At 58.0% G+C, this 26,579-nt stretch overlaps 2 protein-coding genes across 16 annotated transcripts in view; both read right to left on the bottom strand.

Moving 5' to 3' along the window:
* Window positions 1-12,888, bottom strand: part of KIF17 (kinesin family member 17) — a 65,192-nt gene extending 52,304 nt beyond the window's left edge. For 3 of the 12 annotated variants that reach the window (XM_037828303.1, XM_037828301.1, XM_037828300.1), the window contains exons 1-4: window positions 12,367-12,888; window positions 7,089-7,235; window positions 6,098-6,199; window positions 1,055-1,244 (exon numbers count right to left, since the gene is read on the bottom strand). In XM_037828303.1, coding sequence (XP_037684231.1) covers window positions 1,055-1,244; window positions 6,098-6,199; window positions 7,089-7,235; window positions 12,367-12,597 — 670 coding nt within the window. In that variant the 5' untranslated portion in view covers window positions 12,598-12,888. The remainder of the gene's footprint in view (window positions 1-1,054; window positions 1,245-6,097; window positions 6,200-7,088; window positions 7,236-12,366) is intronic. The other 9 variants (XM_037828302.1, XM_037828298.1, XM_037828306.1 and 6 more) reach the window with 7 other exon arrangements.
* A 1,282-nt stretch (window positions 12,889-14,170) lies between these two features.
* Window positions 14,171-26,313, bottom strand: SH2D5 (SH2 domain containing 5). Of its 4 annotated transcripts, XM_037828295.1 has the most exons (13): window positions 26,199-26,312; window positions 25,242-25,358; window positions 24,698-24,785; window positions 24,173-24,267; window positions 22,131-22,259; window positions 21,712-21,792; window positions 21,270-21,344; window positions 20,172-20,318; window positions 18,793-19,041; window positions 18,438-18,612; window positions 17,891-17,999; window positions 17,181-17,340; window positions 14,171-16,450 (listed from the first exon to the last, which is right to left on the bottom strand). In XM_037828295.1, exons 5-13 carry the CDS (start codon window positions 22,215-22,217, stop codon window positions 16,247-16,249), a joined length of 1,287 nt encoding a protein of 428 aa, XP_037684223.1. In that variant the 5' UTR covers window positions 22,218-22,259; window positions 24,173-24,267; window positions 24,698-24,785; window positions 25,242-25,358; window positions 26,199-26,312; the 3' UTR covers window positions 14,171-16,246. The 4 variants fall into 4 exon arrangements, with proteins under 4 accessions (XP_037684223.1, XP_037684225.1, XP_037684222.1 ...); XM_037828297.1 differs by lacking the exon at window positions 24,173-24,267 and having other exon boundaries at window positions 18,438-18,609; window positions 26,199-26,313; XM_037828294.1 differs by lacking the exon at window positions 24,173-24,267.
* Window positions 26,314-26,579: the final 266 nt, after the last annotated feature.

Below are 26,579 nucleotides of genomic sequence, written 5' to 3'. Positions count from 1 at the left end.
TGATGAAGTAAAATGCAAAAACTCATAGACATCGTTTAGATTATGTTTTTAGAGCCTGTTTCCAGGCACTCCATCCTTTATACCTTACTGCAAAAACCAAGAGGAACCCTACAACCTGCTCTCTCCCCTCCCTCCTGATCTGCCTTGACCTGCCCCTTGCCCGCAGCCTTATACCACGAGGTTGTGGCCACACTGATCCCACCCTCCCCACATCAGCACCCCCGAGGGAGACTCAGAAGGCTGTCACCCCACAGGCTGGGTCAAGGATCTCTCTGGGACTACATTCTGAGTTGGGCTGAGGCTGCCTCCTGCTCCACTGCTCTTTGGAATTTTATTCCTGATAAATGACAAACTTGGAGGCAGATACAGAGGAAATAGGAAAAAAACAAAACAAAACACAAAACACATCCAGGTGTCTAAGAGCCCTGGGTTCAAATTCCAGCTCCCCCACTCAGCAGTGGTAGACTTGAACAAGCAAGTTACCTCCTCTCTCGGAGCCTCAGTTTCCTCATCTGTAAAATAAGAATGATAATGCCTGCCTCTGGGGCTGCTGTGGTGTTGAAATGGAATGAGGCATGTGAAGTGTTTAGTACAACCCCTGGCATACAGACGGCCTGAAAAAAACACGGGTTTCAGACCTTCCTCCTTCTCTTCCTCAATAACCCTTCCAGAACATTCCAGAGAAAGAGAAGAATCCAAAAGGTCTGGGTGGTACACCCTCTGCGGGCACACTCTGGGGTTGAATCCCAACTCTCATACGTTCTGGTTGTGTGACCTCAGTTTCCTCATCTGTAAAATGGGCTTGATGCTAGGACTAAAGTTGACCATGCACGTAAAGCGCCTGGTACACGGTGAGTGCTGGGAAGTGTTAGAGTTGCTGTTGTTGCTGGCTTGTCCCGAACCTCAGATCCTGGCTTTGGGTGGACACTTAGGTTTCCTCCAGAGAGGCAGAGCCCCCTTCCCGGTTCCAGAGTGGAGGCGTCTTGGCTGGAGGAGCAGGACCCCCCAGCTCAAGGTGTCCGACCCACCCACCCCCCTGCCAGGCCCCACCTACCCACAGCATAGATCTCGATGCTGATGGTGAAGATGGAGTGGGAGCGTGACGAGTCTTTGTTCATCAGGGTGTAGCCGACGGAGCGGTTCTTCCAGCCCATCTCCATGATGCGCTCGCACTGGGCCACGCTTTGCACCGTGTGCATCGACAGCCCCTTCACATACACCCCCTTCTCCGGGTGCTCCTTCAGCTGTGGGCGGGAGGAACCGAGCGGGGCTGGGGCAGGGGCGGATTCCCAATCCAACCCACCTCCGTCCTCCCACATGCAGGTTGGCGCCTGAAATGCCCTGTAACTGGCAGCAGGGCTGCTCCAGGCAGAGCCAGCCTCAAACCCACCCTGCCTTCTACTTGTAGCGGGACCTTGGGCTAGTCGATCGACCTTCTGAGCCTCAGCTTCCACATCTGTAAAATGGGTATAATGAGATACCTATGAATGTGGTGAGGATGCAGTAAAATAAGGCACAGAGCGTGCTTAGCCATTTGCTGCCGTTGCTCTGGTTCACACAGGCCCCCCAGCCCACAATGCAATGGCAGAGAGTAAATTAATTTATCTGATTGCTCCCTGCTCGCTTTCCAGGCTGCCAAGCTGTTTTGTTGCTGACACAGAGCTGTGAAACACAGTATTTTTCAAGTGTGAGGGGAAATAAAATCACTCTGGCAAGAGCAGAATGAATTAAGACAAAAGTCATTTGTCTGCCCAATGGCCCTGCTGGGTGGGGGCACAGAAAGCTCCGATGCTTTGGTCCAGGCAGCTTCAAGGGTCCTGGGGGGCAGGGGGGTTGGACCCCTCCTGCCCAGTCAGGGGAGAAGCACAGACTTGCCCTTTCCACTGCAGTGTGAGGTGCGAGGGACGGCCAGGCCCCGGCCTCCAGGGCTGCAGTCGGCCCTGAGACGGGCCTCGCGGGAGACATAAACAACTGAGGCACAGAAGGGTTAAGTGACTTGCTGAAGGTTGTCTGGTTGTTCGTGGCAGGGATCATAGGCAATGAAGACTCCAGAGGAGTCATGGAGTGGACAGGGTGGGGGAGGGCATTCTGCAGTAACTGAAGCAGAAGGGACAAACAGCAGATCTAGGAGGGGGCCCGGGGGACAGAAGCAAGAGACCCCGTGAAGAAAGCGCGGCTTAAAGTCAGCCCTGGGATGCTCAGGCAGGCCAACCCGTGTGCCTGGAGAGCCATCGGCTCTGGTCGTGGCCGGGCTCCCAGAACCTTGCACCCTGCCTCCCCACAGTGGGCCCAGCCGAGCCAATGGCCACCAGCTTCTGGAAGAAGGCAGCTGCTTTGCTGTTTAGTCAGATGACCTGGGCTGGAAATCTGATTCTGCCACCGGCTAGATGAAGTCAACTTGGGGAAGTCAGTTTTGCCTCTCTAGGCCTTAGTTTCCTCAGCTGTAAAATGAGGATAATAAGCCCTATTTTTGCCAGTCTATGATGACGACTAAGAAGTGAAAGGATCTTTAAAAAGTTCTGCCAGGCACTTTGGGGAGCTCAGGACAAGTCACAAAGAGGTGGGCAACTCTCTGCCTGAACTACTCCAGGAGCAGGAGGGAGCCCCTCACCTGCGGGTCTCCAGGCCGCCCTATTTTTAGGCCCAGGAAGGCCTGGTGCCAGGTGAAACCACTAAAGACAACCCGGCTTCGCAAGGCCCCGAGGGGATGTCTCCCTGCCCTGGCACCCCCGCCCAGAGAAGGAGCCCTGGAGTGTCGGAGTGTCGGCTGTCAGCTCAAGGTGGAGGCTGTGGGGCCTGGGCCCAGTCGCCATAGCAACCAGAAGGGATGCAGCCAGGAAGCAGCTGAGATGCGGCCAGATGGGGCGGGAGAGCAAGCAGGGTCTTCTCCACCCCAGGATGCCGCCATGGGGCGGGGGTGGGGGCTGACACTCTGCCTGTACCTGGGTAGAACTAAGGGCACGGGCGCCTGAGGGCCCTCCACCACCACCAATACTGGGTTGGTTCTAAGAGGGTGGTGTGTGGTGGTGGGGGGTGGGGGGTGGGGGGGGTTCTCCATGCTTCCCAAAATCTCTTGCTGGCCCTAGCTGATCTAATAACATCTAATTACAAAAACCACGAGGCCCTGTGCTAAGCACATTGTCTACCTGATTCCTGCCAGCAACCTTACCGTAGCCACTCATTTTATTCCCACTTCACAGATGAGGAAAGTGAAACCCAGAGGTGCAGTGATGTGCCCCAGTCACATGGCCAGACAGACGCAGGCTGGGCCCCAACCCCAGGGAGCTGCTCTGGCCAGGGGAGGCCTGGGCTCCTTCTGAGGCCGCCGGCGGGGGCAGGCACTTAGGACCCTGGTCCTTTTGGAGGCTGCCTCTCAGCCAGGAGGATAAACTCCACAACTGAATCTCCACTCCAGCTTTCCTTAAGAGACACAAATGTGACAGCTAGAAAGGTCCTTAGAGATCAGAGCTGGTCCACCCTTGTTCACCCAGAGACAGAGATTCAGAGAGAAGCAGGGAACTACACAGGGTCACTTGGCAGGGTGGTTCCTGGCTCCTGACCCCAGAATGCATCTGCCCATCCTCCCCCAGGCAGCACGTCAATGCCCAGAGCAGCTACAGGGTGTATTTCACAGGTGTGCACCTGCCACTGGCAGCCCACCGAGGGGGCCAGAAGCCAGTGGGCCCAGCTGGAGCAGGTGCATGCGACTGCCAGCCCAGGGCCCCCAGGGCCAGGTGGGGAGGAGGGGGAGGCGGACATCCCTGCTGCCCCAGTGACCGACTCAGTGAGCTCAGTGTGGGTTAGCAGGAGTTTCCCAAGGGGGCAGGGGGCTCTGACCCCGCAGGCCGGCCTGGCAGGGCTGATGTGTGGAAGTGCCTCCCTGTGCCAGCACCAGCTCCAGGACAGAGAAGATGAGAGAAAGACTCCAGGTGGGCTGCTGGGGGTTCCTGCCCCAAAAGAGCAAAGCACTGCAGCGTCTGCAATGGAGCCTGGGAAGGAGGACGGGGGCAGGTCCTGGCTGCCACTCCCCAGGTCTCCATGGAGGCTGTTCGCACCTGTGTGGACCTGGTACAGCCTGTGGCCTGGGGACTAGCACCCACCAGGTCCTCCCAGCAAGGCTTTGTTGGATGAATGAATCACTAATGAAGGGCTCTCCCCCACTCAGAACCCCCTTACTGGCTTCTCGATTGCCCCAGGGGTTTCCCATATTGCTGCCTGAAAAATGCTGGGAGGAAAGAAACTGACTGCTCAGATCCCACAAGCTCTGGTACCAACAGCGTGACTAGTAATTTGCTGTGTGACCTTGGCCAAGTCCCTTGCCTTCCCTGGACTTCAGTTTCCTCCTCGGGAAGGAGCTGGACTAGAAGCTTTCGAAGGGTCTTTCAGCTCTAATTTTTAAGGAGTCATGAATATGAACCAGTACAAAAGCTTTTCAAGACAGCCAGCTGCTCCCTGGGGACTGACCTGTTCAATTTGGCCAAGGAGGGGTCGCCAACCCCAGAGGAACTTGCTGACCTCTCAAATGAACCCGGATAAGTGGGGATCTGGGGAGAGGGAGGCTCCTCTGGGGTCCAGCAGGGAAACAACCCTACCCCACTCTGACGCAGCTGTCACGGGTCACGGAAAGTATCCAACCCTAAGCCTGCAGCTCCCTAGGTCAGTGGCCTCGGGCAGTCACCTCCTCTTTCAAAGCCCCCATCTCTCCAAGGTTCCTCATCTATAGGACAGGAATCTCCACACCAACCTCCTGGGGTTGATGCTCATTAGATGAATGACACTCCCCAGTTCCTAGGCACTTTGTCACTGAAGGGGGTGGGCCTCCTGGGGGTGGGGGGGTCTACTGGCTGCTGGATCAGATGAGAAGCACGAGAGCTGCCCGCCAGCATTCTGGCCACAGGTCTGGGTCTGCGTCGCCCCCACTGGCCTCTCCTTCTTGAACCAGGTCAGGCCCACCCGGCATTTAAAGAGCCGCAGGCAGGAGACATAACGAGGGCCTCTCAGTAAGGTGAAGGTGGAAGGGCCCCGGGTCTGGTCCAGCCCTGACTCCACAGGCTGTGCGGTCCTGGCAGGTCCCCTGACCTCACGGGCTCCCTTAGGGTCAGCCTGGTTCTGCCTATCTTGATGGAGCCCTTGAAGCATCTAACTGGGCTTTATTCTGCCATGAAATGAAGTTCTTTCATCCTGATCCTAGCTTTCCAGGAGGCTGAGGACAATGTGTGAATCGTGTGCAATGCTCAGTGACTAGCTGAGCCTGTCCTAACATTTTCTGGCTCAGCTAACAACCAGTTCTCGATTCCCTCTCCCGAGGGTGCCATTTTGCAACCCCTCTGTCATATTCACGGCCCTTTTCTGAATCCTGATGGCATAAAATACTCACACATTGAACAACCTGCTGGGGTTTCACCCACATTATCCTCCTCAGATCTCACAACGACCTTATGAGGTCTCATAGGGCCGTGGGAGCCCCCACACCAAACCCCTTTCAAAGCACTACAAAAGACCCCAGTATCTGAGCCCCGCAGCAGCAGTAAAATAGGCTGGGCTGGTTGAGATCCAGGACCTTGAAGTCAGACAGTCCTGGGTTCACACCCGGGCTCAGCCGGTTACCGCTGGGTGAACCCTGAGTGAGTTGATTACCATCCCTAAGCCTCCCTTCCCTCCCCATTGGAGACTGGAGATGACTGTATCAACCTCACGAGGTTCCTGTGCATATTATAATTATTGCTCAATAAACGGTAGTCATTACCTTTTTAGCTTGACGAGCCCTTAAACGGTTTTAAAAATAATTGTTTAGATGTGGAACCCTGTTTTGCAAATGAAGTCGTTTACTAACTCCATCTATTTCAACAGATAATACTAGCACTGCCCAGCTGGGGTCCAGCTCCCCTGGTGAGGTGGCGGGGTTGGGGGAGACCCATTAGCCCCCTCCCCAAGTTTCACAGACTCAGGATATTCCAAAATTTGAGTTCAAAAATCCCCACTCTGGTCTGAACTACTGCCCATGCCCTCAGGGCACCTTCCCCGCATTTCTGAGGGAGCCCCACCTGATGCCCACCTTCCCCAGGGCCCCACCTGCCTGAACCAGGTGTGCACTCACCTCCAGCTTCTGTTTGGTGTCAGCCCCCAGCAGGTCACGGACGTCTTCGTTGTAGATCTCCAGGTAGGAGGCCCGGACCAGGAACTTGGTATTCTCTGCACACTACAGGGAGGGACAGAGAGAGCAGGGACCCTTGACACCAGCCTACCTGCTGCCAGACCTGACCCCGGGACCCAAGCTCTCTGTAGCTGGTGACCTGCCAAGGGCCCAGGCGCTCAAGGGCAGGCCATGATGAGAGGAGGGGGATGTCTGGGTGAGAGGAGACCCAAACCCACTGGGCCCCCAGTCCACATGGCCAGCTCTCCTCTCCTCTCCAGCTCTGCAGACCCATGGACTTCTGAGGTGCATGACATTCATACTGCTATTTGCTTGTCTAATGCTCACTCTGCAGACCCCCCACCCCCATTATTCGGTCCCGAGGCCACAGAGAAACGTGGACCAAGCACTGGCTCCTGAGCTGATCCCTGGTGGCTATCCAGGCCCCTAGATGCTCCTTGGGCCACCAATCTGAGTCTAGGGAGTGGCTGCAGTGGGCTCTGGGGTGACTAGGTCCCAGTACCCCGCTCTGCCGTTTCCCAGAGGCAGGACCCTCTGCATATCGCCATGAAGGTCCCCAGAGCAAGCTGGACCTGCAGCACGAACTTGGGATAAAATTCAGAATCCGGTTGTGACCTGGCCCCTAAGGACTCCAAGTTTCGGCTTCCCTGTCTTAAACACGGGGATCATAGCTACCTGCCGGGTCAGTGTGGGGGCTGAGTGAGCAAATTAGGCAAAGGCTGCACCCAAGGCTTGGTGTGCAGCAACTGCTCAACAGAAGAGGAAGCTGTGATCGTCACGACCACTCCCCAGGCCACCGCTCAGGGTGGTCCCCGCCGAGGGGCTCTGATTCTGGCCAGGAGTCTGGCTGCAGGTCAGAACCACCCCCGGGACCAATCACCGCAATGCTCGGGGAGCGGCCCCCGCCCCGCCCCGCCCTCCACGAGGCCGGTACCTGGACACTCTCAAAAATGTGCTCGAAGGCCCTGGGGATGATGCCTCTCTGGGTGGGGGGCTCCGGCAGGCCCTGCATGGTGAAGGACTTCCCGCTGCCCGTCTGGCCGTAGGCAAAGATGGTGCCATTGTAGCCCTCGGTGACACCCTGCGTGGGGGGAAGCCCAGGGCCAGTGCTCGGATGACCCACCACCCAGGCCCAGCGCCCCGCCCTGTGGCCCCACCGCACCTGGAGTGGACTGGGGGCGGGGACAGGAGAGGAATGAGGCACAGGCTGTGCCCACACGGTCCTGGCTGCCCGGAGGGGTTGGAGGTGGCATCTCCCTGCGTGGTTGAGGGCCTTCCAGCCCATCTCCACCCTTTCCTGGCTGTGGGCCCTTGGGCCGGTTTGTCTTAGGCACATTGAGCCTCAGTTTCCTCCTCTGGAGGATGAGATCATCACCACCTCCTGGTGAGGTTGCTCTGAGGTTTACCTGAGAATGATCGCACGCATTAGCACATGAAGTGCTTCGCACAGTTTTGGCACACCGGGGCACTCACTAAATGTCTGCCTGGAATGTGACCCGGTGGGGAGAATGACATGTACAAGTGATTCTCATGCTAGGAGTTCAGGCAACAGGCAAGGAGAGGGAGCACCAAGGAGAAAGGGAAAACAGGAGGGTCGGGAAGAACCAGGCAAAGCTTCCCGTGGAGGCTGGGGAAGAACTGGGAGAGCTGAAAGGGTGGCTTGGACTCTGACAGGCCAAGGGGGGACAGGTGGGCAAAGACGCAGAAGTGAGACGTTATGACCAGGCGGAGTTTTGGTGAAGGAGATGGGAGATGAGGCTGGGAAGTAAGTCAAGAGGCAAACGGGGCACTGTTTCTGTAATTCTCCATTTGTGTGCATTCATTCACTTGACAGGCACTGAGCTCTGGCTGGGGACAGACATGTCCCTTCCCTCACAGGTTCTGTCCACCTGTACTGTTATTTACTAAATGGTTTTCATGCCACCAATAGTTAATGGACTCTTTTTACCTTGGTTTCATCCCCAGCAAAAATTCCCATGAAATTCTATCACAGGTTTGATGCACTACATGGTTTTTCTACTTCACAGTAAAATACACAGGTAAGCATTGCTAGTGATATTAAAAGCGTCAGTCCTAAAGCTGATTCTAGACCTTAGCATTCGGAGGTAGGGGTCAGGATAATTGTGCATCAGAAGAGTGTGCCCGGAGAACGCTCCCAGGCCTCAGGGCCCACAAAGACCTACTCTGCAGGCTAGAACCAGGCTTGGCGTCCCCAAAAACTGCTGGCAAAGGTAGACCAGAAGTCACAAGTCACTGCTCCTCTGAGGGATGAGTGCCTGTCCGTTGTCCAAGGAAACCATGACAACCGTGTAGGTTCCTGGTCGTCAGAGGGCCAAGAGGTCTCCCACCGGGGAACCCAGGTGCAGAGAGAGCCAGGAGCACAGGACACCCCAGGAACAACCTGGAGCAGCTCCTAGGGGATCACTTGCACCCAAATGTGGGGAAGGGATTTGATATCAAATAAATATTAGCTCTGCTACAGGGTGCATGGCCCAGTGCCACAGCCACTAGCCTTATGTGGCCATCAAACACTAGAAATGCACCCAATGCAACTGACGAACCGCATTTAAAATTTTATTTATTTGTAACCCATTTGCATGGAAAATTAAAAACGGAAGCAGTGTAAAATATTTTACCATTAAACACGGCTTTATTTCTGTGTTTCCTTTCATTTTAACCATTGACACTCTAGAATTCAAATGGAGATGTGCTCTGTGTATAAAATACCCACCTGATTTCAATGACAGTACAAAAAAAGAATGTAAAAATATCTCACTGATCATTATTGTATAATAATAATTTGTATTATTATAATTTATTGACATGATAATGCTTTGGATGTACTGGGTTAAATAAAATATATTATTAAAATTAATTTCACTTGCTTCTTTTTGTTTTGTAAAATGAGCATATTGGAAAAGTTTAAATTATGTATGTGGCTCACATTATATTTATGTTGGGTGCTGTGCTATCCAATATGGTAGCTTCTAGCCACCTGTGGCTATTTGCATTTAAACTAATTAAAATTAAATAAAATTAAAATTCAGTTCCTCAGTTGCATTAGCCTCATTTTACGCACTCAACTGCCATCTGTGGCTAGTGGTACATAATTGGATGGAGCAGACACATAGCATCCCCAGCACTGCAAAAAGTTCTATAGGATAGTGCTGCTCTAGAGTTAAAAAGAAAACCATTTTACATGCATTTTAAAGCCAAAACTTAAGATTTCAAAAAACTTCATACATCCATTGATTCCTCCAGACCTCCAAGGGATAAGCACACACATGCAGTGAGTCCTAAATGACAGCCACTCTGTACCTCCAGAGTGTACCTGCACATGGGTTCTACCACAGCCACTCTCACTGTCATTTACTAAATGGCTTTCATGTAACCAATTGTCAATTGACCTCCTTTTTAAATTGGTGCCATCCTCAGCTATAATTGCCATGAAATCCCATCAAAGGTTTCATGTGTGCTATATAGTTTTCTACTTCACACTAAAATAAACAGATAACTATTGAAATTGAAATAAAAAGCATCTGCCTTAAATTGTTCCACATCTCCTTTCCGTCCCCTTCCAAATGAACAGCTCTATGTCCCATCCAGGGGCCAAATTCTATGGCCTCTACTACACCCTCCCATTTGGCACCTGGAAGAAGCCATAGGATCTGGCCCCTGGGTAGGGGTGGGTGGGGGTATCAGAGGTGACTTGAAGGCCAGAAGTGTGGATAAGGGTGATAGTAAAGCACAGCACCCAGGAGAGGTGACAAGAGAAAAACTGGGACAGAGCCTAAGTTTAAGGGTGCGGAAGGAAAAGGAGAGGATAGAAAGGGGAAGTCAGAAGTGCTTTGAGCAGTGGGACCTGAAGGGAAGGTCCCGGGTAGAAAGCTCCCTGGAGGTTATTCTGGGGCTCCGAGCCCAGAGAACCCCGGGAGCAGGGTCAAAGCCCAGCAGGGCAGACACGCCACCAGCCCCTGGCCCTAATGCTGCAGCTGCTCCCTGCTCAGAGTGGCCTGAGCTGTGCTTTGCATGTGGTTTGCATGTGGTTTACACGTGATTTGCATGCTGCTCATTTCATGGAAGGCAGCAAGGTGGAGCATGGAGAGTGGGCGCTTCATCCCTAACTTGTTCTGTGACTCTCCAGACTCGGTTTCTTCATCAGGAATGATGACTCCTGCTCCACACATGTCCACGGGGTCTTGTGAAGATCTAGGGTGCTGGTCTACCTGAAAGGCCCTTTCTTCCACCTTGTTGTCTGGCCACTCCTCTCATCGTTCTGAACCTCAGCTTAGACATAACCACTTCCAAGAAGTCCTTCCTGACCTTCCCTCCTCTCCCTTCCAGGTTTGCCTGCCTCTCCTATGTTGCCAGCTCCCCAGGGCCTCTCCTTGCACTCATCACCGTGGATCAAAACTATTACTTTACATAACTCCTGCACCACCTGACCATAAACTCCCCGAGGGCAGAGTCTGTGTCTCCTTTACCATGGCATTACCCATGCCTGGAATGAGGCCTGGTATGGAGATGTTATTTAGTTGTCTAGTTAGATGAATGAATGAATGAATGAGTGAGTGAGTGAAAGAAAGAAAGAAAATGAATGAATGCTGTGTTGGGTTTGAGGCTGTGTGATGTCCAGAGGCTGATCTCAAGAAAGAACGAAGAGCTGGAGGAGAGATTTGACAGGGTTGTCGCTGCACCCTCAGTATCTCCCCCCTGGGCCAGGGCTCCCTTGCTCGGGAGATCGCTTCCAGGATGAGTGGGGGACCAAAACCCCACCTGATGAGCAAGGCCGAGGAAGGCAGGAACACCAAGGAAGAACACAATTTTCAAATCTCCCAAGAGTCAACTCTGGACTGAGGGAGCAAAGGTGTCTGCTCTTTGGGGCCCCAAGGAACAGGTCTAGGGCCAGTAGCTGAAAGCTTCAGGGAGGGAGAATTTAACTTGCACAATGGCCTTCTAGGAGCCAAAAAGCAACAGTGAAATGGGCTGCTTTGGGAAGAGTAAGCTCCCACCACTGGAGACATGCAAGCAAGGGATGGTCCTCCACTCAATGGACAGTCAAGGACCCAGCGGGAAGAGGCTGGATCAGATGATCCCTCAGCTCCCTGGGAGTCAAGGACAGGAGAACAACCTGGCCATCCCCAGGGCCTGGGACCACTCCCTGGAAAGAGCCACCTCTTGTCCCCGGGGTATCATCTCCATCAGGTTCTGCCCACTGGGGAGCTCTGGGCTTCAGAACACATCAACCCTCTCAAGGGTTTCTACTGACCCAGCGGAAGAGACAGGGCAGCCAAAGAAGGTGTTCTCAGGGATAGAGATCTGCCTACCAGCACATTCCCCAGATTTTTGGAAAGGACTATGGTATCACTGAGCAGCCGGGGAGATGCCGATGGAAAGGAAAGAGCCCTTGGACAGGAGGCAAGAATTGTAGCCCCAGAGCCACCTCTGCCAGAAACCTACTGTGGGAGCTTGGGCAGGTTTCCTCTCTCTGGGCCTCAGTCTCCCCAAGTGTGACAAGTGAGAGCCTCCCTTGTTATGAAGCTCAAATGAGCTGCCTCGTGTGAGAATGCTCTTGAAAGCAAAAGCCCTGGAAAGTGGGGGAAATTGTTACCACCTTGTTTCTCAAATGCTGAAGAGGAAGACGTAAAGTTAAACCAAAGGTGGAGATGTGTCTGTTCCTCCTAGACAAAGGCCAGGCCAGCAATCTTCTCTCTGCAGGAGCTGGGAGCCTGTAAGACTCCCACCCATCGCTCACCCCCCTCCAAAGGCTTGCAGGGGTCAGCGCCTCTCAGGAAGGAGGGAGGATGAGAAGAGCTGGGGGAGAGGATTCCAAAGGCTGGGCTGAGGGTGAGAAGGAAGAGGCCATGGCCTGGGAGGAGGAGCAGGAGGAGACCTGGGGAGGGAAGGACGGCCCTGGGGAAAGTGGCTCGAGCTTTTAGAAAAGTCCTGAAGCTTGTGAATGAGAGTGGAAGGCAAGGCGATCTAGGGGCTGGAGTTCTTGAGGGAAGGAGCTGGGAGGGATGGGGGGATGGTGAGGACCAGCCTTGGCCTTGGGGACATTATAGACAGGTTCCAGCTGTCTCCAGTTTGGACAAAAGCCATTAGATCAACCTGTTGGTCTCCACCTGTGCCACTCCTGAAGGGCCTTCAGCACCGCTCACGGGGGCCCCAAGCCCTGCCCCGGCCAGTCCTCGAAGGCGGGCCGCCCTCACCTCCACCAGCGGGTAGGCGATCTCGTTGTAGATCTGCTCGGTGAAGTGGTCCATGTAGTAGGCGCCGTCGAAGGTGAACTGCTTGGGAGGCTCGTCGGCGGCGCCCGGGTTCTGGATGAAGCACTGGCCGCGCGCGCAGTCCGCTGTCACCACCGTCTGGCAGTTCAGCTCCCGCTCCCGCTGGTTCATGGGGCGGCAGCGCACCACTACTTTCACCGACTCGGAGGCCATGGCGCCGCGGCCCGGTCCCCTGCGGCACGGCCTGAGGCAGACGCCGGCGCCGGGGGACACTACAGCCCCGCGGGGCACCCCTGGCGGCCCGGTCCCGGGGACCCCGCCAGCGCCAACCGCGGGAGGCGGGGCCTCGCGGCAGGGGCGGGGCCGCGGCGAGGGGGCGGGACTCCCCGGGGGGCGCCCCGAGGAGAGGAGGAGGGGCGCGGGGTCCGCGGGGGATTCGCGCGACCCGAGCCGGTGCCGCAGCCTGCTCCTGCGCCCGGCCTCGCCCGTCCCTGAAGCCCCGCCCGGGCAAGTGGGGGATCCGCGCTGCAGGCGCCGCCGCAGGACCCGAGCCCCGGAGCTGCCCAGCCGCCCGCGCGCCCGCTCGCCGCCGCGGCGTTCGCGGTTGCTGGGCAACGCCCGTGACGTCACAGGCGGCGGCTCCCGGCCTCCGCGCGTTCTCAGCGCCTGGCCGCAGGCAGCGTGGAGAATCCCCTGGCCAGAGGCGGGCACGTGTGGGCTGCCTGCAGGGGAGATCCGCCGTGGCCTTCCTGGAGCGTCTGCCTACTGCGTGCCAGGCGCTTTCACCCCCTTATCGTCTCTAATCGTCACAGCCCGGATGCAGGGGACTTGGAAGACTCTCTCGAGGCTACTCAGTCAAGACGGGGAGCTCAGGCTTGACTCCACCTGGAGTCAGAGAGAGCCAAGAGGAGAGACCTAATGTGGGGGTTAGAGACCTGCCGAGAAAGGGGAGAAGGACCGTGCTGTCCGTGGTCCCCATCGGTATTGACTCAGGGGTCACAGCAGAGCCCACAGTACCCTGGGAAAGGCGACGCTTCCTAAGACTAGAGAGAGGAGATAGAGATAGAGACAGATATATATATAGAGAGAGTGAGACAGAGGAGACCAAAACAAACAAACAAACAAAAAATCTTTGGGAGCTAGAGCCCTCTGGCTGGAGAGGCTGTCTGTCCTATCTTTTGCGACTCAGCACAACACCCCACTCCATCCCAATAAGAGCATCTCTGTCACGCCTTCTCTGGGCTTCCCTTGCGCACATAAACACTGAGTGTCAACTCCGTGACAGGCACTGTGACGGGAGCTGGGGCGATAGCCCAATCCCTGCCCTTTTGGAGCCCAAAGTCTAGTGGGGGAGACCCCTACTGGAAACAAAAATCCCACAAATGAAAGAGTAATTACACCTAAAAAGGGACCCTCACCCAGCCTGGAGGGTGAGAGTGCCTGGAGCTGAGATGTGAAGGTTGAGTAGGAGTTAACCAGGTGAAGGGAGCGGAGGAGGATGGAGAGACCTGTGCAGACTGTGCAGAGGCCCCGTGGCACGTCAAGGAGCAGAGGAAAGCCCCAGTTGCCAGTGTATCAAGATTTGATTCTTTTTACTGATAGGAAATACCCACGGAAGGTTTTAAGTAGCAGACGTGATTTGACTAAATCCACCTCCCCAGGGCCTCTGTCTGGTTCATCATTGTGTCCTCTGCTCCAGCTGAAGGTGTGTTTGGTAAACAAGCACTGACCAGGCAAACTGGACAAAGACCTTGCCTTTCAAAGGAAAAGTCTGTACTAGAGAATTGGAAGAAATGCATTTTATTCGTTTCAAGTCCACACAGTAAGGAGAACGAGGCTGCTGCAAGCTGGGTGGTGTTGGTTTGAACAAAGAGAAAACTGGGGCGTGTAATTAAGACACTGAGGACTTCACACATGAGCCAAAGGATTTTGCCCTATTTGTAACATGTAATCAATAAATGCTGCTTGAGGGAATGTTAAAGTGCTTGGGGAAGGCTAGTCTCTTCAGCATGGTGAACATTTCCCTGATAGCTTGTCCAACACTTGGATAATTAATGCAACAAAACTTGTCCCTCATTGACATAAGCTTTGGCTCACGCCCTGGTCTTCTTAAATGCCCACCTCCAGGGCTGTAATCCCAGGCAGTAAATCACCAAACCCCTCTCCTCTCCAGGGAAAAGGGAGCCTGGAGCCTTTCACTCAGGACCAGGGCTTTGCCCCTGGAAGAGATGGGTTCCAGCAGAGGGCTTGTACAAGGAGTCCCAGGTTCCTGTTTACATTCACTATAAAAGGAGTCCTGTGTTTACAGTGAAAAGGGCCCTCAAAAGACAACTTCCTCCTGTCCTTTGGGACAAGATATCTCACTTGTCAACTCTGGCCCCCAGCCAAGATCATACTCTGGGCAGGCAGTTGTAAACTGGGACTGAATCTCTCAGGATCCTGCCTTCCCACTCACCAAGTAAGAAATCTGTTACTTTCAAACCACTGAATATTCCCATCCCACTCCCCAGTGGGGGAAAGGGTAATCCCCAGAATCAAGACTATAATTCTGCCTCAGGAATAGCAGTTCATCCAAAAGGAACTTGTTCCCTAACTTAACAATCCAGTATAGATTCATACCTGTCTATCAATAAAGGGGTGGGGGTGGGGGGTGCCTGGATTTGTCAGTCACCAGCAGAGCAGAGCTGTGGCCTGCTACTAGAATCATTCCCAGGAGCCCCCACTGCCCACTAAGGCCAAGCCTCCTCTGGCAGGGCCCACAGCAGTTCTACCTTCAGATAGTTCTGCTCTGACCCCAGCCCCAAGGGAGGAAAAACAATGGGGTTGGTCTGGTGCGGTGGCCCCTGGCAGCCAAGGTCAGAGCCACCTTAAGGAAAATACCAGCATTGGGCAGCTTCCTGAGGCAGCCACCAAACCCCAGACTGTGGTCTGTGGGATGAGTTGGGCAGAGGGGCTGAGCCCTGGTTATTCCTGGAAGCCTGAGGCTCATGGCTGTCCCACCCCGTCACCCCAGTCAAATGGCCAAAGGAAACGAGCCCTGGGGGCAGGTGGGAAGGGCTTGGTGGTTCTTGGGAGTGTTGGGATGATTGGATCATGGGAATAGCAATCCTCTAGTTTCTGGTGCACACAAACCAGCCTTCCTAAGCAATACATTCAGCTTCTTTGCCCCACCTGCTGGTTCACATCCGTTTCTGTACACAGGGGTCCACCTGTGCCTGGGCTTTGGCTGGCATGGCTCTTGGCCTTTCCTGCACCTTTCTGACCCCTCGCTCCTCAGAACTCAAGGTAAGACCTCTTCAACCTCTGGTGCATGTGAGAATCAGGCCAACCCCTTCAGCCTGGACGTAGCTTGACCCACCTCCACGCCCTTAAGCTCCACCGAGTCACTGCTGCTGTCTCTCAGGGAGAGGGTGGCTCACCCGCAGGTCTATCCTCCAAAGATCTCTCCCTCCCTCGCTTGTCTGGTTTCCTCAGTCAGCTCTCTTGAGGGCTCCCAACCAAGGCCCCAAGGCCTGGCCTGCTTCAGTGGGCCATACCTCCATCATGAACAAAGCTTCCTGCCCTCCTCGGCAAGCTCCTGGCCTTGGAGCCAAGTGGAAGCCCAGGGACAACAGGTTTATGGAAGCCGGAGCTTTGCCTGCCCCTCCTGGAAGCTCAGTGGTCACTTATCCCCTGAGAAGACATCGGCTCTCCCGAATCTCAGGGTTCCCCCTCCTACAGGCAGTGAAGCAATGGAAGACTGGCCCAAGGGGCAGAGTGACTAGATGGGACCGGTGACCAGCAGGGTGGAAGAAGGGCACAGCGGGCTGCAAAGGCCCAGGAGCCAGGGGGCGGTGGGGCCAGTGCATGTGGGGCTGGCTGCCTAGCCCAGGCCCTGCAGTTCTGCCTCGGACTTGGCATGGCCAAGAGGCCGGAGAGCCCGGGGAGGCCTATCCTCGGGCCCACAGTCCTGCTCCTCATAGCTGGGGTTCAGGCGGCCCATGTCGAGGGAGCAGAAGAGGCCGCGCTCTGTCCCTGCGTGGTGCTCCACCAGGGCCTCCAGGCTGGGGAACTCGGCAGGCAGGTGCTGGGGGAGGAAGGGGCTTCAGCCGCAGGTTCCCCTGCCCCACGGCTCATGCGGGGCACCAACCCCCCCCTTACACACGGGAACCTGCCCCACTTCGGAGAGGAGGAAATTAGAGCTCAGCGGTCGCATGGCCTGTTCCTGGCAAAGCCAGACACCATTTCTTCCCTGTCTTCCTTCCGGCTTGGACGGGACTGAAGCATTCAGCTTGGAAGCCAGGGGGCACATTTAAAAAGGCGAGCCACCCATCCCCGTCCCTGGAAACCTGTGGTCAGGACGACCCTCCTGACCGCGTCAGAGGCTGTGAGTTTAGGCAAGCCCCTGCTCTCGCTGAGTCAGTTTCCCCCTCCTCTAAAAGATAGGCGGGGATCCCTGTAGAAATGTGAGGCGTGACCCTGGCCCAAGGCCCTACTGGAGGTACTCCCTGAAAGGCTCCAGCGAGGAGGCACCCGCTGACCTAAGCGTCTCAGGGTCCCGAAGAGCCAGAACAGAGGCGGGGCCAGGGAAGGGGCGGGGCCAGCAGGACCCAATGACGAAGGAGCTGCGCCGTGGTGTCGGTGGAGCGTTAACTAGGGGGAGGGTCAGAGCCAATGGGGGACCCGGATGAGGGCAAGGTGGGCGCAGGAATCCTAGCGCCGGGGGCGGGGCCAGATGCTGGGGCGGGGCCAGATGCCGGGGCGGGGCCAGATGCCGGGGCGGGGCCAGCGGCCGGACCTGGCGCCCGAGCTCTCACCTCCACGCAGTAGCGGCTCAGGTGGTTCCGGAAGACGTGGTGGGGCACCACGCCGCACTGCGTCCGCACCGACAGGCACCACTGGCCGCTGGCGCCCGGCTTGGGCCACAGCAGGAAGGCCCCGAGGACGTCCCTCCGCAGCAGGGCGAGGGCACAGCGCCTGGACCGGCGGAGCGAAGGGGCTGAGGGTGGGACCCCTGGTCTGGCCCACCCTCTGGTTGCTCTCCTGGGCAGTGGGCCGACTGCAGAGAGGCGGCCCGAGGAGGAGATGCGATCGTGGGTTAAGAGTAAAGTGCCCGACCCAGAGTAGACCCTCAGTGAAAGGAAGCTTTGCAAAACGTAAGAGAGTTTTCAAAACCGTTTTAGACCCCTCGGGCCAGGCGGTTCCTCCTGCAGCTCTAGAGGCCGGAAGGGCCGACAGCGCCCGACCCGGCGGCCTGGGGTCCGGCCCAGTTCTCTTCAAGAGCGGACATTTAGGGAGCCTCGCCCTGTGTCAGGCCAGGGGCCGAGGGTGCATTTGATCCTCTCCACAGCCCTGCCAGGAGGGTCTCCCATTTGACATTTGAGGAAACTAGGGGTGGTGAAGTCCCTGCATGGGATCACCTGGTCGGGAGTGTTCTGCGCCTGCACATGAGGGCCTTGAGGGGGCCACAGCCCTTATCTCCACCCACCCCAAGGGGCTGGCATCCTGCCAGAGGGGCCCAGCTTACCTGGAGATGCCAGCAAAGGCCCAGATGTTCTCCGTCAGGCTGCCCTCGTTCTCCACCAGGCACGAGGGGCCACCGGGACACCGGGGCCACGCCTCCCATGCGGCAGGGACTGTGGAGACCACCCAGGATGGAGTCAGAGGGAGAGTGGCCCATCCTCAGCCCACCCCACCCTCACAGGCTGCTCACCTGCTGCTTGTCTCCCCACCACACCTCTTCCTCCCTGTCCTATGGGCACACATCCAGTCCTCCAACAGACACTTCCACACACGGGACAGCCCCATTCACACCCCCACTTGCTGGTCAAAGTGTACATACACCACAGAGACCCTGATACACACTCGTTCCCAGGGACACTGATGCACACACACACACCCTGCACACACTCATACATTCACACTCCCCCTGCATGCACACTCACCCTGCACACACTCACCCATGCACAGGCATCTCCTGGGAGAAGCATGCCCAGCCTTGCAGGAGTGCACACTGCCCACCCTCTCTGACTGGCACAGAAGCCTACGGGCATGCGCCAGGCATCCACACTCACAGGCCTCCCGAGCCGACAGCTGCAGCTGAGTCTCGTAGGTGCAGCCGCGGTAGGCCCCTGAGCGGATGGCCTTGCTGCGGATGGCCTTCTTGCGCACCAGCGTGGGTGAGCAGTAGGGGTTCCCCAGGCGGATATGGCGGGTGCCTCCTCGGCCTTCTGACTCTGGCAGCTCCTTCTAGGGCACCAGGGAGCCCACAATGCAGGCAGCAGACTCAGGTCCAGCCGTGTTGGGCCAGGCAAAGCCCCTTCCCACTAAGGTTCAGCCCTGTGCCACCACCACATGCTCCCTGGGGACCCTAAACCCTTGCCCAGTTTCCTTGTCCACTGCCCACTCCCTGGCTGGGGCGCTGCATACCCCACTGCCTGCTGGCCCCTCTGCTGGCAGCCGCCGGAAGGAGACCAGTGCGTGGACGTTCTGTGAGAGCTGATCTCGGCCGAAGGGCTCCCGCACCAGGACAGGGGGATCCCCGGGCCTTGGCAGTGGCTTCAGGGGCACATCCCCTGCAGGTCCCGGGAAGGGCTCAGGCTGTGCCCGCTCCTCAGGGTGCTGCAGGAGGTAAGCGAGCTGGAAGGAACGGCAGAGGAGCAGGTGCAGGATCTGGATCTAGGGAGGGTGACAAGGGTGGGCTCAGTTGGGAGAGATCTGTGAAACTCCTCAGGGATCAGTTCACTCACCATGGGATGCTCTTTCCCATGCTTCCTGGGAAAACTCCTACTTATCCTTCAAAGCCTCTCCTACCAGTTTTCTTTACTCACTTAACAACAACTGAGCATCTCCTATGTGGCAGGTGCCGTGTTTGGAGCTGGGAATATAGCCATGAGCAAAATGCACTCTTACTCCCAGGGTACTGCCAGGGTTTCTGCCCTCTTGGAGGAGGGGCTAAGAGCCCAAGCCCTGGACTCCCAGTGCCTGGGTTTCCAAGACTGGCTCTGCCACATAGGAGCTACTGTGTGACCCTGGGTAGAGCACTGCACCTCCTTGTGCTCCTTTGAAGATCAATTAAGTGGAGCACAGAAAAGTCTCAGTACAGGCCCAGCACTTGGCTGGGTCAGCACATTCTACCCATCATATACTGCACCAGCCCCATCACGTTGTAACCGAGACCCCAGCAGAGGGCTTGCCATCCAGGGGCAATGGCAAATGCTCACTGGATGGAACCAAACCCAGCTTCTGCTTGAGAACAGCCGGCTGCCAAGGCTGGGTCATTCACAACTGTCTGACTGTCCTTGACTGACAAGATCTCCCCACTCACCCCCACCCCCCAAATGCACGGGGCCAGGCACTGGAACAGTTGAAGACTCGGACCCAGGCTCTGCTCTCTAAACACTCAGGTGCCTGTAATTATGAACAGACTGCTGATGGAGTGTGATTCATGCCGCAGAACCCCACAGGAAGAAGATCTAGGGGTCAAGGTGGGCTTCACACATGCATGGGCTGAGCCTTGAAGGGCAAGTTGGAGTTTGGCAGGGTGAGAAGGGGAAGGGCATTCTAGGCAGAGGGAGCAGCAGGAGCAAAGGCCTGGAGGTGGGACTCTTCAGTCTCCACTGCCTGGCTGGGCCTTGGGGAAGGCCGAGACCACTGCCTCGCTTTTCTGGCGTCCTCAATGGGCAGAGCCACAGAAGGAGCTAATGTGGTGAGGGCCACGTGCCTAGAGGCCTTCAAAGGCTTCGATCCCCAGAACCTGAACTGATGGCCAGCACCACCCCCCTGCCCCTGCCTTGGGCCCCAGATACCTCTCCAGGCTGGCTGCCCACAAAAAGGTGGCAGAAGAGATTGCTGGCCGGGCTCCGTGGGTTTCGGGCGATGAAGGCAAATTGGCAATTGGCCGGGCACCAAGTGGAATAGAGGATGCGCCTCAGGGCGTGAGCCATCAGGAGCACCTGGGAGGTAGGTGGGCATGACCACCCCATCAGCCCCGCCCCCAGCCTGCAGCTGCTGCTCTACGCACCTGCCAGCCTCCCAGGGCCTACTCTGTAGTCTGCGTGCCCACTCCTGGGGTGAAGACCTCCTCCCTCCTGCCTGACCCTCGCTTCTAATCTGAAACCCCATCCTTCACGTGGGCCTGGGCCTGGACCCCATGTTCCCTGCTGCAGAACTGTGGATTGGCATCATCATGCCCATTTTATGGAACTGGGGGGAGGGGGTGGCAGAGAAAGGCAGTGGCAGAGGGCACTGTGGTCTCTGGAGTCAGGTGACCAGGGTTTAAATCCTGGCTCTGCCACCTGCTCTCTGTGCCACTGGGAAGGTGAGTGCATGCCCCTGAACCCCTGTTTTGATATCTGTAAAGTGGGGATAATAGTAGTGCCTCCCTGACAGGGCATTGGTGAGAGTCAGTGAGAACTCAAGGAGCCCAGTACTTGACACTGGGCTCCAGTGAGGCCCAACTCTGGGGCACCATTTGCTTCAGCTGGGTGAGCAGGAAGCCTGGAGCAGCAGTGGGCACTGTGGGGCACCAGGAGGAGGAGGATAAGGGGGAGGGGTGTGCCGGCCAGTGCTGGGCAGGCCGACGAAGAGGCCAGGGGCTGGCGAAAGCACGGCCAAGCCTCGGCCTTCTGGTGCTGGATGCCCCTGATGCTCAGGCTGGGAGGTGGCCCCAGAGGAGATTCTGGAGGGCAGAGGTGGAGGTGGGGTGAGATAGAGGAGAGAGTATTGCCTGAACTTGTCCTAGGGGTAGGCGCTTGGAGAGAGAATGGATGAGTGCCCAGGGCAGGCTGGGAGCCAGGGAGGTTCGCAGGCAAGGGCTGGGGCCAAGCTGAGCCAGGACGTGAGTGGAGAGAGAAGGGGACACCTGTCCCTGCCCCGTCGTCACCTGCACCTACACGGGCTCCTACCTCGCCCTCCCCGCTGTAGATCTTGAGGCCCTGAAGGCTGAGTTTCAGGATGACGGCCCGGCGCCGGGGACAGTCCTGAGTGGGAAGAAAGTTGGTGGGGGGCAGGCATTACCTCCCAGGTTCAGGACTGGTCAGCCAGCTCCACCCCACCTACCAAGGGACAGAGCCCTGGACAGCGGCCCCCCGGGAGCCGGGGAGAGTGTGGATGGCTCGCACAGATGCTCCCCTGCCAGGGCTGTAGCTGGCATGTCATGGCCCTCTTCCACCTTGCCCATTGGTGGCTTCCATCTGGGGGGCTCGGGCCCATCAGGGATGGGGCTCCAGAAGCCTGGGAGTGGGCCTGGTGGGGCCCAGCTCTCAGAGTGGCACTGGTCCTTACCCTCCCTGAGCCCCCCTCGCCCCATCCCTATGATCAGCCCTCCCCAGCAGCCCAGTCTCCTACCTTTAGTGCCCACAGCTGCTGCTGCACCAGCCACACGCTCTCCTGTGTGTCCAGGTCATCCACGGGGAAGGAGCCCACGTACTGCTCAGGGGTGGGGGTGGGAGGAAGGCAGATGAGTCGGGCTCGAGGCTCCTGACTCTGTCCTCCAAATGCCCCACCCACCACACACACACCCTGCTCCGCTGGTTAAGCAGTGGACAGTGACGGAGCCCTGTATGCAGAGTCCAGGCTCTGCTGCTTCCCCTGCAGAAAATCAGTCCGCCCTTCTGAAGCCCATCCTCCCCATCTGTGGACACATACTCCAAAGGTTATGGAGGGAAGACACGGGAGGTCCTTCACCCACTGCTCCTCCCCACCCCCCAGGGCCAACACCCATGACATCCACCAAAGCTCCCCAGGCTGGGGGCAGACCCACCCACCTGGGCAAACTTGGTGATGCACCTGGGCCGAGGAGGGGCAGGGCCACAGTCGGAGGCCCTCCGGCCCCCTGCCCCAGCCTTCTGCATGGCCCCCAGGGTGTCCGGCTCCACAGCCCCCAGGAGAGAAGGCTGCAAAGGGCCAGGGGAGGAGGGATCAGAAGCTGCTGAGTTCCTTCATGCATTTGCTTGACAGACCCTGATGAGCACCTGCTGTGTGTCGAGCACCGTCTTAGGTGCTGGGCACACAGCCTGAACAACATGACAAAACCCCTGCCTGCCCTCATGGAGCCGACAGTTTCATGGGGAGACACATCAAACTAAACAGTAAGCAGGATTATGATATGCGTGATGGTGATAAAGCAGGAGGGGGGATATCAACTGTCAGGCCAGTGGTTGCACTGCAGCTGGGAAGGCCTCACTGAGACGTTGAGCTTTGGGTCAAGTTCTGGAGTTGGGGTGGGGTGGGGTGGTGCCTGCACCCTCCATCCATGGCTCATTCACTCAGCAGACACCAAGCACACACCGTGCTCTAGGCTGGGGCTGGAAGTGGGGGGTAAGGAGAAGTAACCAGTTTATACAAAGTACAAGGGGAAGGGGGCAGCCTGGGAATGCACCACGGAAGAGGGGAAGGCAGGGCAAGTAGGAGCGTTATATCAAGTATGACAGCGAGAACAGACTATGCAAAGGCACAGAGGATCGAAAATGTCTGCAGCCCTTCGGTGGCCACTGGTACAATGGCAGGCTGGAGCCAGGTGGGCATCAGTCTTGAATGCCAAGCTCAGGAATCCCCTGTGGACAGTGGGAAGCCACAGCAGGTTCCAGGGCAAGAGTTCTGTTTGTCCACGGGGAGGCCCATGGGCTGGAGGCCAGAGCTCATGAGGTTGGGGACCCACGTCACAGATCACTGGTTCATTCAGTCCAGCCTGACTTGGGTCCCTTTCTCCAGTATCCTGTGGGTCACAAAAACCAAAACCAAACCAGACTGCACTGATGCAGAATCAGGATGTGGAGAAGGTAGACACCTGTCCTGAGGTGGTGGGGAGGGAGGCCAGGGGGGACGGAGGAGCCCCCAACCCAGCCAAGGCCAGGCTCTCACCTCTCCTGGGGCTCCTCTGCTCCCCACTTCCCAGATTGGCTGCAGTGGAGCAGAGTGTAAACCTCCCTCCAGGGCAGGGAGAGGACTTACTCCCCAGTTGCTCAGGAACACAGCTGGCGCTCAATCAACGTGGAGTAAACGAATCAAACGCCAGATGCTTACAAGCCTGGCTGGATGCCTCTGCCTAGGTCTCCCAAGGACTCAGCTCCCTCAGTCTTTCCTGGGGCCAACTTAGACCCCCTGCTATGACCCCCATCCTGGCTGGCTCTGTCTTTCCCGGCTATTTGTAATCACTTTGCTTGGGATCACAGAGGCCTGGGTCCAAATCCTGTGTGGCTCTGGGCAAACTGCCCCACCTCTCTGAACCTCCATTTCTGCCTCTGCAAACATGGGACTGTGTGGGGTCAATGAGAATTGAATGCTGAGACAGGCACCCAGCACGAGGCCAGTCAGGCTCGGAGCCCACGCTCAACAAATACAGCCTCACAGGGCATGGGGGACCCCAAAGCCTGCTGGTCCAGGGGGAGTGTGGGTGGACAGGGAGGTCTGACACTTTCAGGCTCCTTCTTGCATCAGGCCACACTGCTGGGAGACCACCCAGTGTGGAAGGGCAAGGAGGTGGGGGGCCTGCCTGGGGTCTTGGTTCCTGCCGGGAGGGATCAGGTAGGGGACACCCTCAGCCCTGCACAGTGGATGGGTGCATCCCAGGCATCCTTGGTGCATCTCCGGGAGGCCTCGGGAAGGAGGGTTTGGGTGCTTCGGAACTGACACTCCAGAGCTCAGGGACAGGCTCAGGCCAGCCTGGAGGCACCAGCGGCCATCCACAACCACGCCGCTGCCCGTTTGGATCACAGCCATTTTTCCTCATGTCTATCACCTAGTGCACATTTTATGTTTCCAAGATAATAAAGCAAAGTTAGATGTTCACTGGCACTACACTGCTTACCTGTGCCGGGGAAGGCGGTGGGGCTTCCAGTGAGCCCTGCACCCCCAGGCGGTGGGGAAGTGAGTGAGGGAAAGAAGAGAGGACACACAGGCAGGCTGTGGCAGTGGGGACAGAAAGGGGTGAGCAGAGAAACAAAAGAAAAAGTGATGCAGAAAAGGGAGGAGGGAGCCACGAGGAGCAGGTTGTCCCTCCCGCCCTGCGCTGACACAGCCCCGTGGACGCTGAGAATGGAAGCAGAGAGGAGCCACACTGGGCTGTCACCCCCCGGCTGCAGCCTGTTGGCCCCTGCCCAGTGTCCTGGCTGTGGGGTGGCCGTGGGCAGGCCAGGCCACCCTTCCCCACCCCCACCCCCCTGTCCATCCCCCTTCCCCTGGTCCTTAGCCTCCTTGGAAACTGGACCCTTCTCCCTTCCTCTACCTCCCTCCTGAGCCCGAGGGGCACAGTATGTTTCACGCTGAGAGGGGTCGCCTCAAAAGGCAGAGAGGGCCCAGGATTCACCCCCATCCTGGAAATAGACCTACTCACCTGTTCCAAGCACAAACACCCACTGTCCCTTTGGACTGGACCTGTCTTCCCCAAGGTCTGGCCGGAGCCTAGCTGGGCTGGCACCTTCCTAAGGGGACACATTCAGCATGAGATTGGGGGTCTGAGTGTTTTGGGGTGGCCCTGCTCAGAGGCAGGGGCTCAGATGGGTTAACCTGCCTCAAGGACCAAGGAGGCAGCCTCTGTTCTGCTGCCAGAGCTGAGCTGGGCCATCGGGGCATCCCGTCCACAGTGTCCCACAACTTGCCCAGGGTCACTTATCCTGAGTGTGTGTGGTGGGGGGTCCCAGGGGCTCTTCCCCGAGGCCATGGCAGTGCCCTTCTGCTCAGGCCCAGCATCCCACCCAGTCGGGAGGCGAGGAGAGGAAGCAGCCGCCCAAATGGGAACACCTTGGGCCTGGGGGCCGCTCTGAGCAGTGAAACAGCCTCCGGAGCCAGAGGGTCGGGGGCTGCCCAGGTACCCGTCACCAGCCCCCTCCTCTCTGGCCTCGGCTCCGCTGGCCCGGGAAACCCCCGCCCCGGCTCACCCGTCAGGCCGCAGAGTGGACGGAGACCGAAACCCGCGCAGCCAGGGGCCAGAACTGGATTGTCCCGCCGACGTGACCCTGGGCTGGTCACTTAACTCTCAGCCTCCATTTCCTCACCTGTAAAGTGGGCATAATCAGAGCAGCCGCCTCCTAGGGGGTTCATTCACTTGTTCCGCCGGTGCCCGGCTCTGCTGCCGGAGGGCAAAACAAGCCCCGGCCCTCACGGGGCACCCCCGCCGGGGTGGGGGGGCTGGCCCCGGAGCGAACCCCACCCGGGGGGGGGGGGTTGAGTCGCAGGAAAATCAGGCAAGGCGAGGAGGCGATGCAGTGAGCGCGCGGCCGAGGACGGCCTCTCCAAACCGACGACGTGTGAGCGGAGAAGTGCTTCAGGGGCCAGTGGTTCGGAAGCCCCGCAGGGGGCCAACGCGGGGCCGCGCCGAACGCTCGCATCGGGGGTTGGTGTTCCTGCTGCTCGGACGGTGACTCCTGCGCGCGCTGCCCCGGCTTTCGGCTGCAGGCGCCGGTGGGGGCTGGTGATGCGCGATGATGACGGCGATGGAGGCAGGCGAGCGGGGTGCTCCCGCACGGTCCGAGACCAGCCCCCGCCCATGTGGGCACCCTGCCCACCCCGCTCCCGCCGATCCGCAGCGGCGGCTGCCCGGGCCCCTGCCCCGCTCGCAGCCGCTCACTCACCGCCGCCGCCGCCTCCCGAGTCCGGTCTCTGCAGCTCCCGGCCGGACGAGCCCAGCGCAGCCCCGCGGTTCTCGGCGGCACCGCGCCCCCCGCCCCGCCGCCCCCCACGTGGCCCGGGAACCAGCACGCGGAGCCGCCTGGCGGCGCCCTGCCCCTGCCCCGCGCCCCGCGCCCCGGCGCTCCGCCCTGGAGGCTGGAGGGGCTGTCACCCGCCTGCAGAGCGCGCATCTTCCCGGGCCCGGGGCCCTATTCCCTCGCACTTACACCTCCTGGGCCCTTCCTTCCGCACCCCCTGGCTGGCTCCTCCTCGTCGTCCCCGCGGCGGCTCCCACAGCTCCTCCTCGGATGAGCCTGACGCCTCCCCTGACCACCAGTCACCCTCGCCAGTCTCCGCAGAGCCCTCGCGACTCCTCCCGGGCCGCCTGTCAGCCCCCTGCTCTCGGGTGCAGGCGGCACGGGCGGGAGGGCCTCGTTCCCAGTGCGCAGGACAGAGCCGAGCTCCGGTAGTCACTCAGCGATTGTCTTTTGACAAGTGAATGAACGCTCTGGGGACCGGCCTCTGTGGGTACCCGGCCAGCCAGAGCCCTCCTTGGGGAAGAGGGGAGTTCGCCCCACTTCTCCCTTGCTCTCTTCACGGCTGCCCAG

Source organism: Choloepus didactylus, chromosome 2, assembly GCF_015220235.1.
Source record: "Choloepus didactylus isolate mChoDid1 chromosome 2, mChoDid1.pri, whole genome shotgun sequence".
In the NCBI taxonomy this organism is placed as follows: Eukaryota; Metazoa; Chordata; class Mammalia; order Pilosa; family Megalonychidae; genus Choloepus; species Choloepus didactylus.
Note: the sequence above shows the minus strand (reverse complement) of the source record. Positions and strands in the feature narration are given on the sequence as shown.

Coding starts and splice junctions, on each gene's coding strand:
- SH2D5 (XM_037828295.1), bottom strand. CDS start 22,217: ATGCAGAAGGCTGGGGCAGGGGGCCGGAGGGCCTCCGACTGTGGCCCT. Junction 21,793..22,130: donor GCATCACCAAGTTTGCCCAG/GTGGGTGGGTCT, acceptor ACCCCTGAGCAG/TACGTGGGCTCCTTCCCCGT. Junction 17,341..17,890: donor GCCTTTGCTGGCATCTCCAG/GTAAGCTGGGCC, acceptor CCGCCGGTCCAG/GCGCTGTGCCCTCGCCCTGC.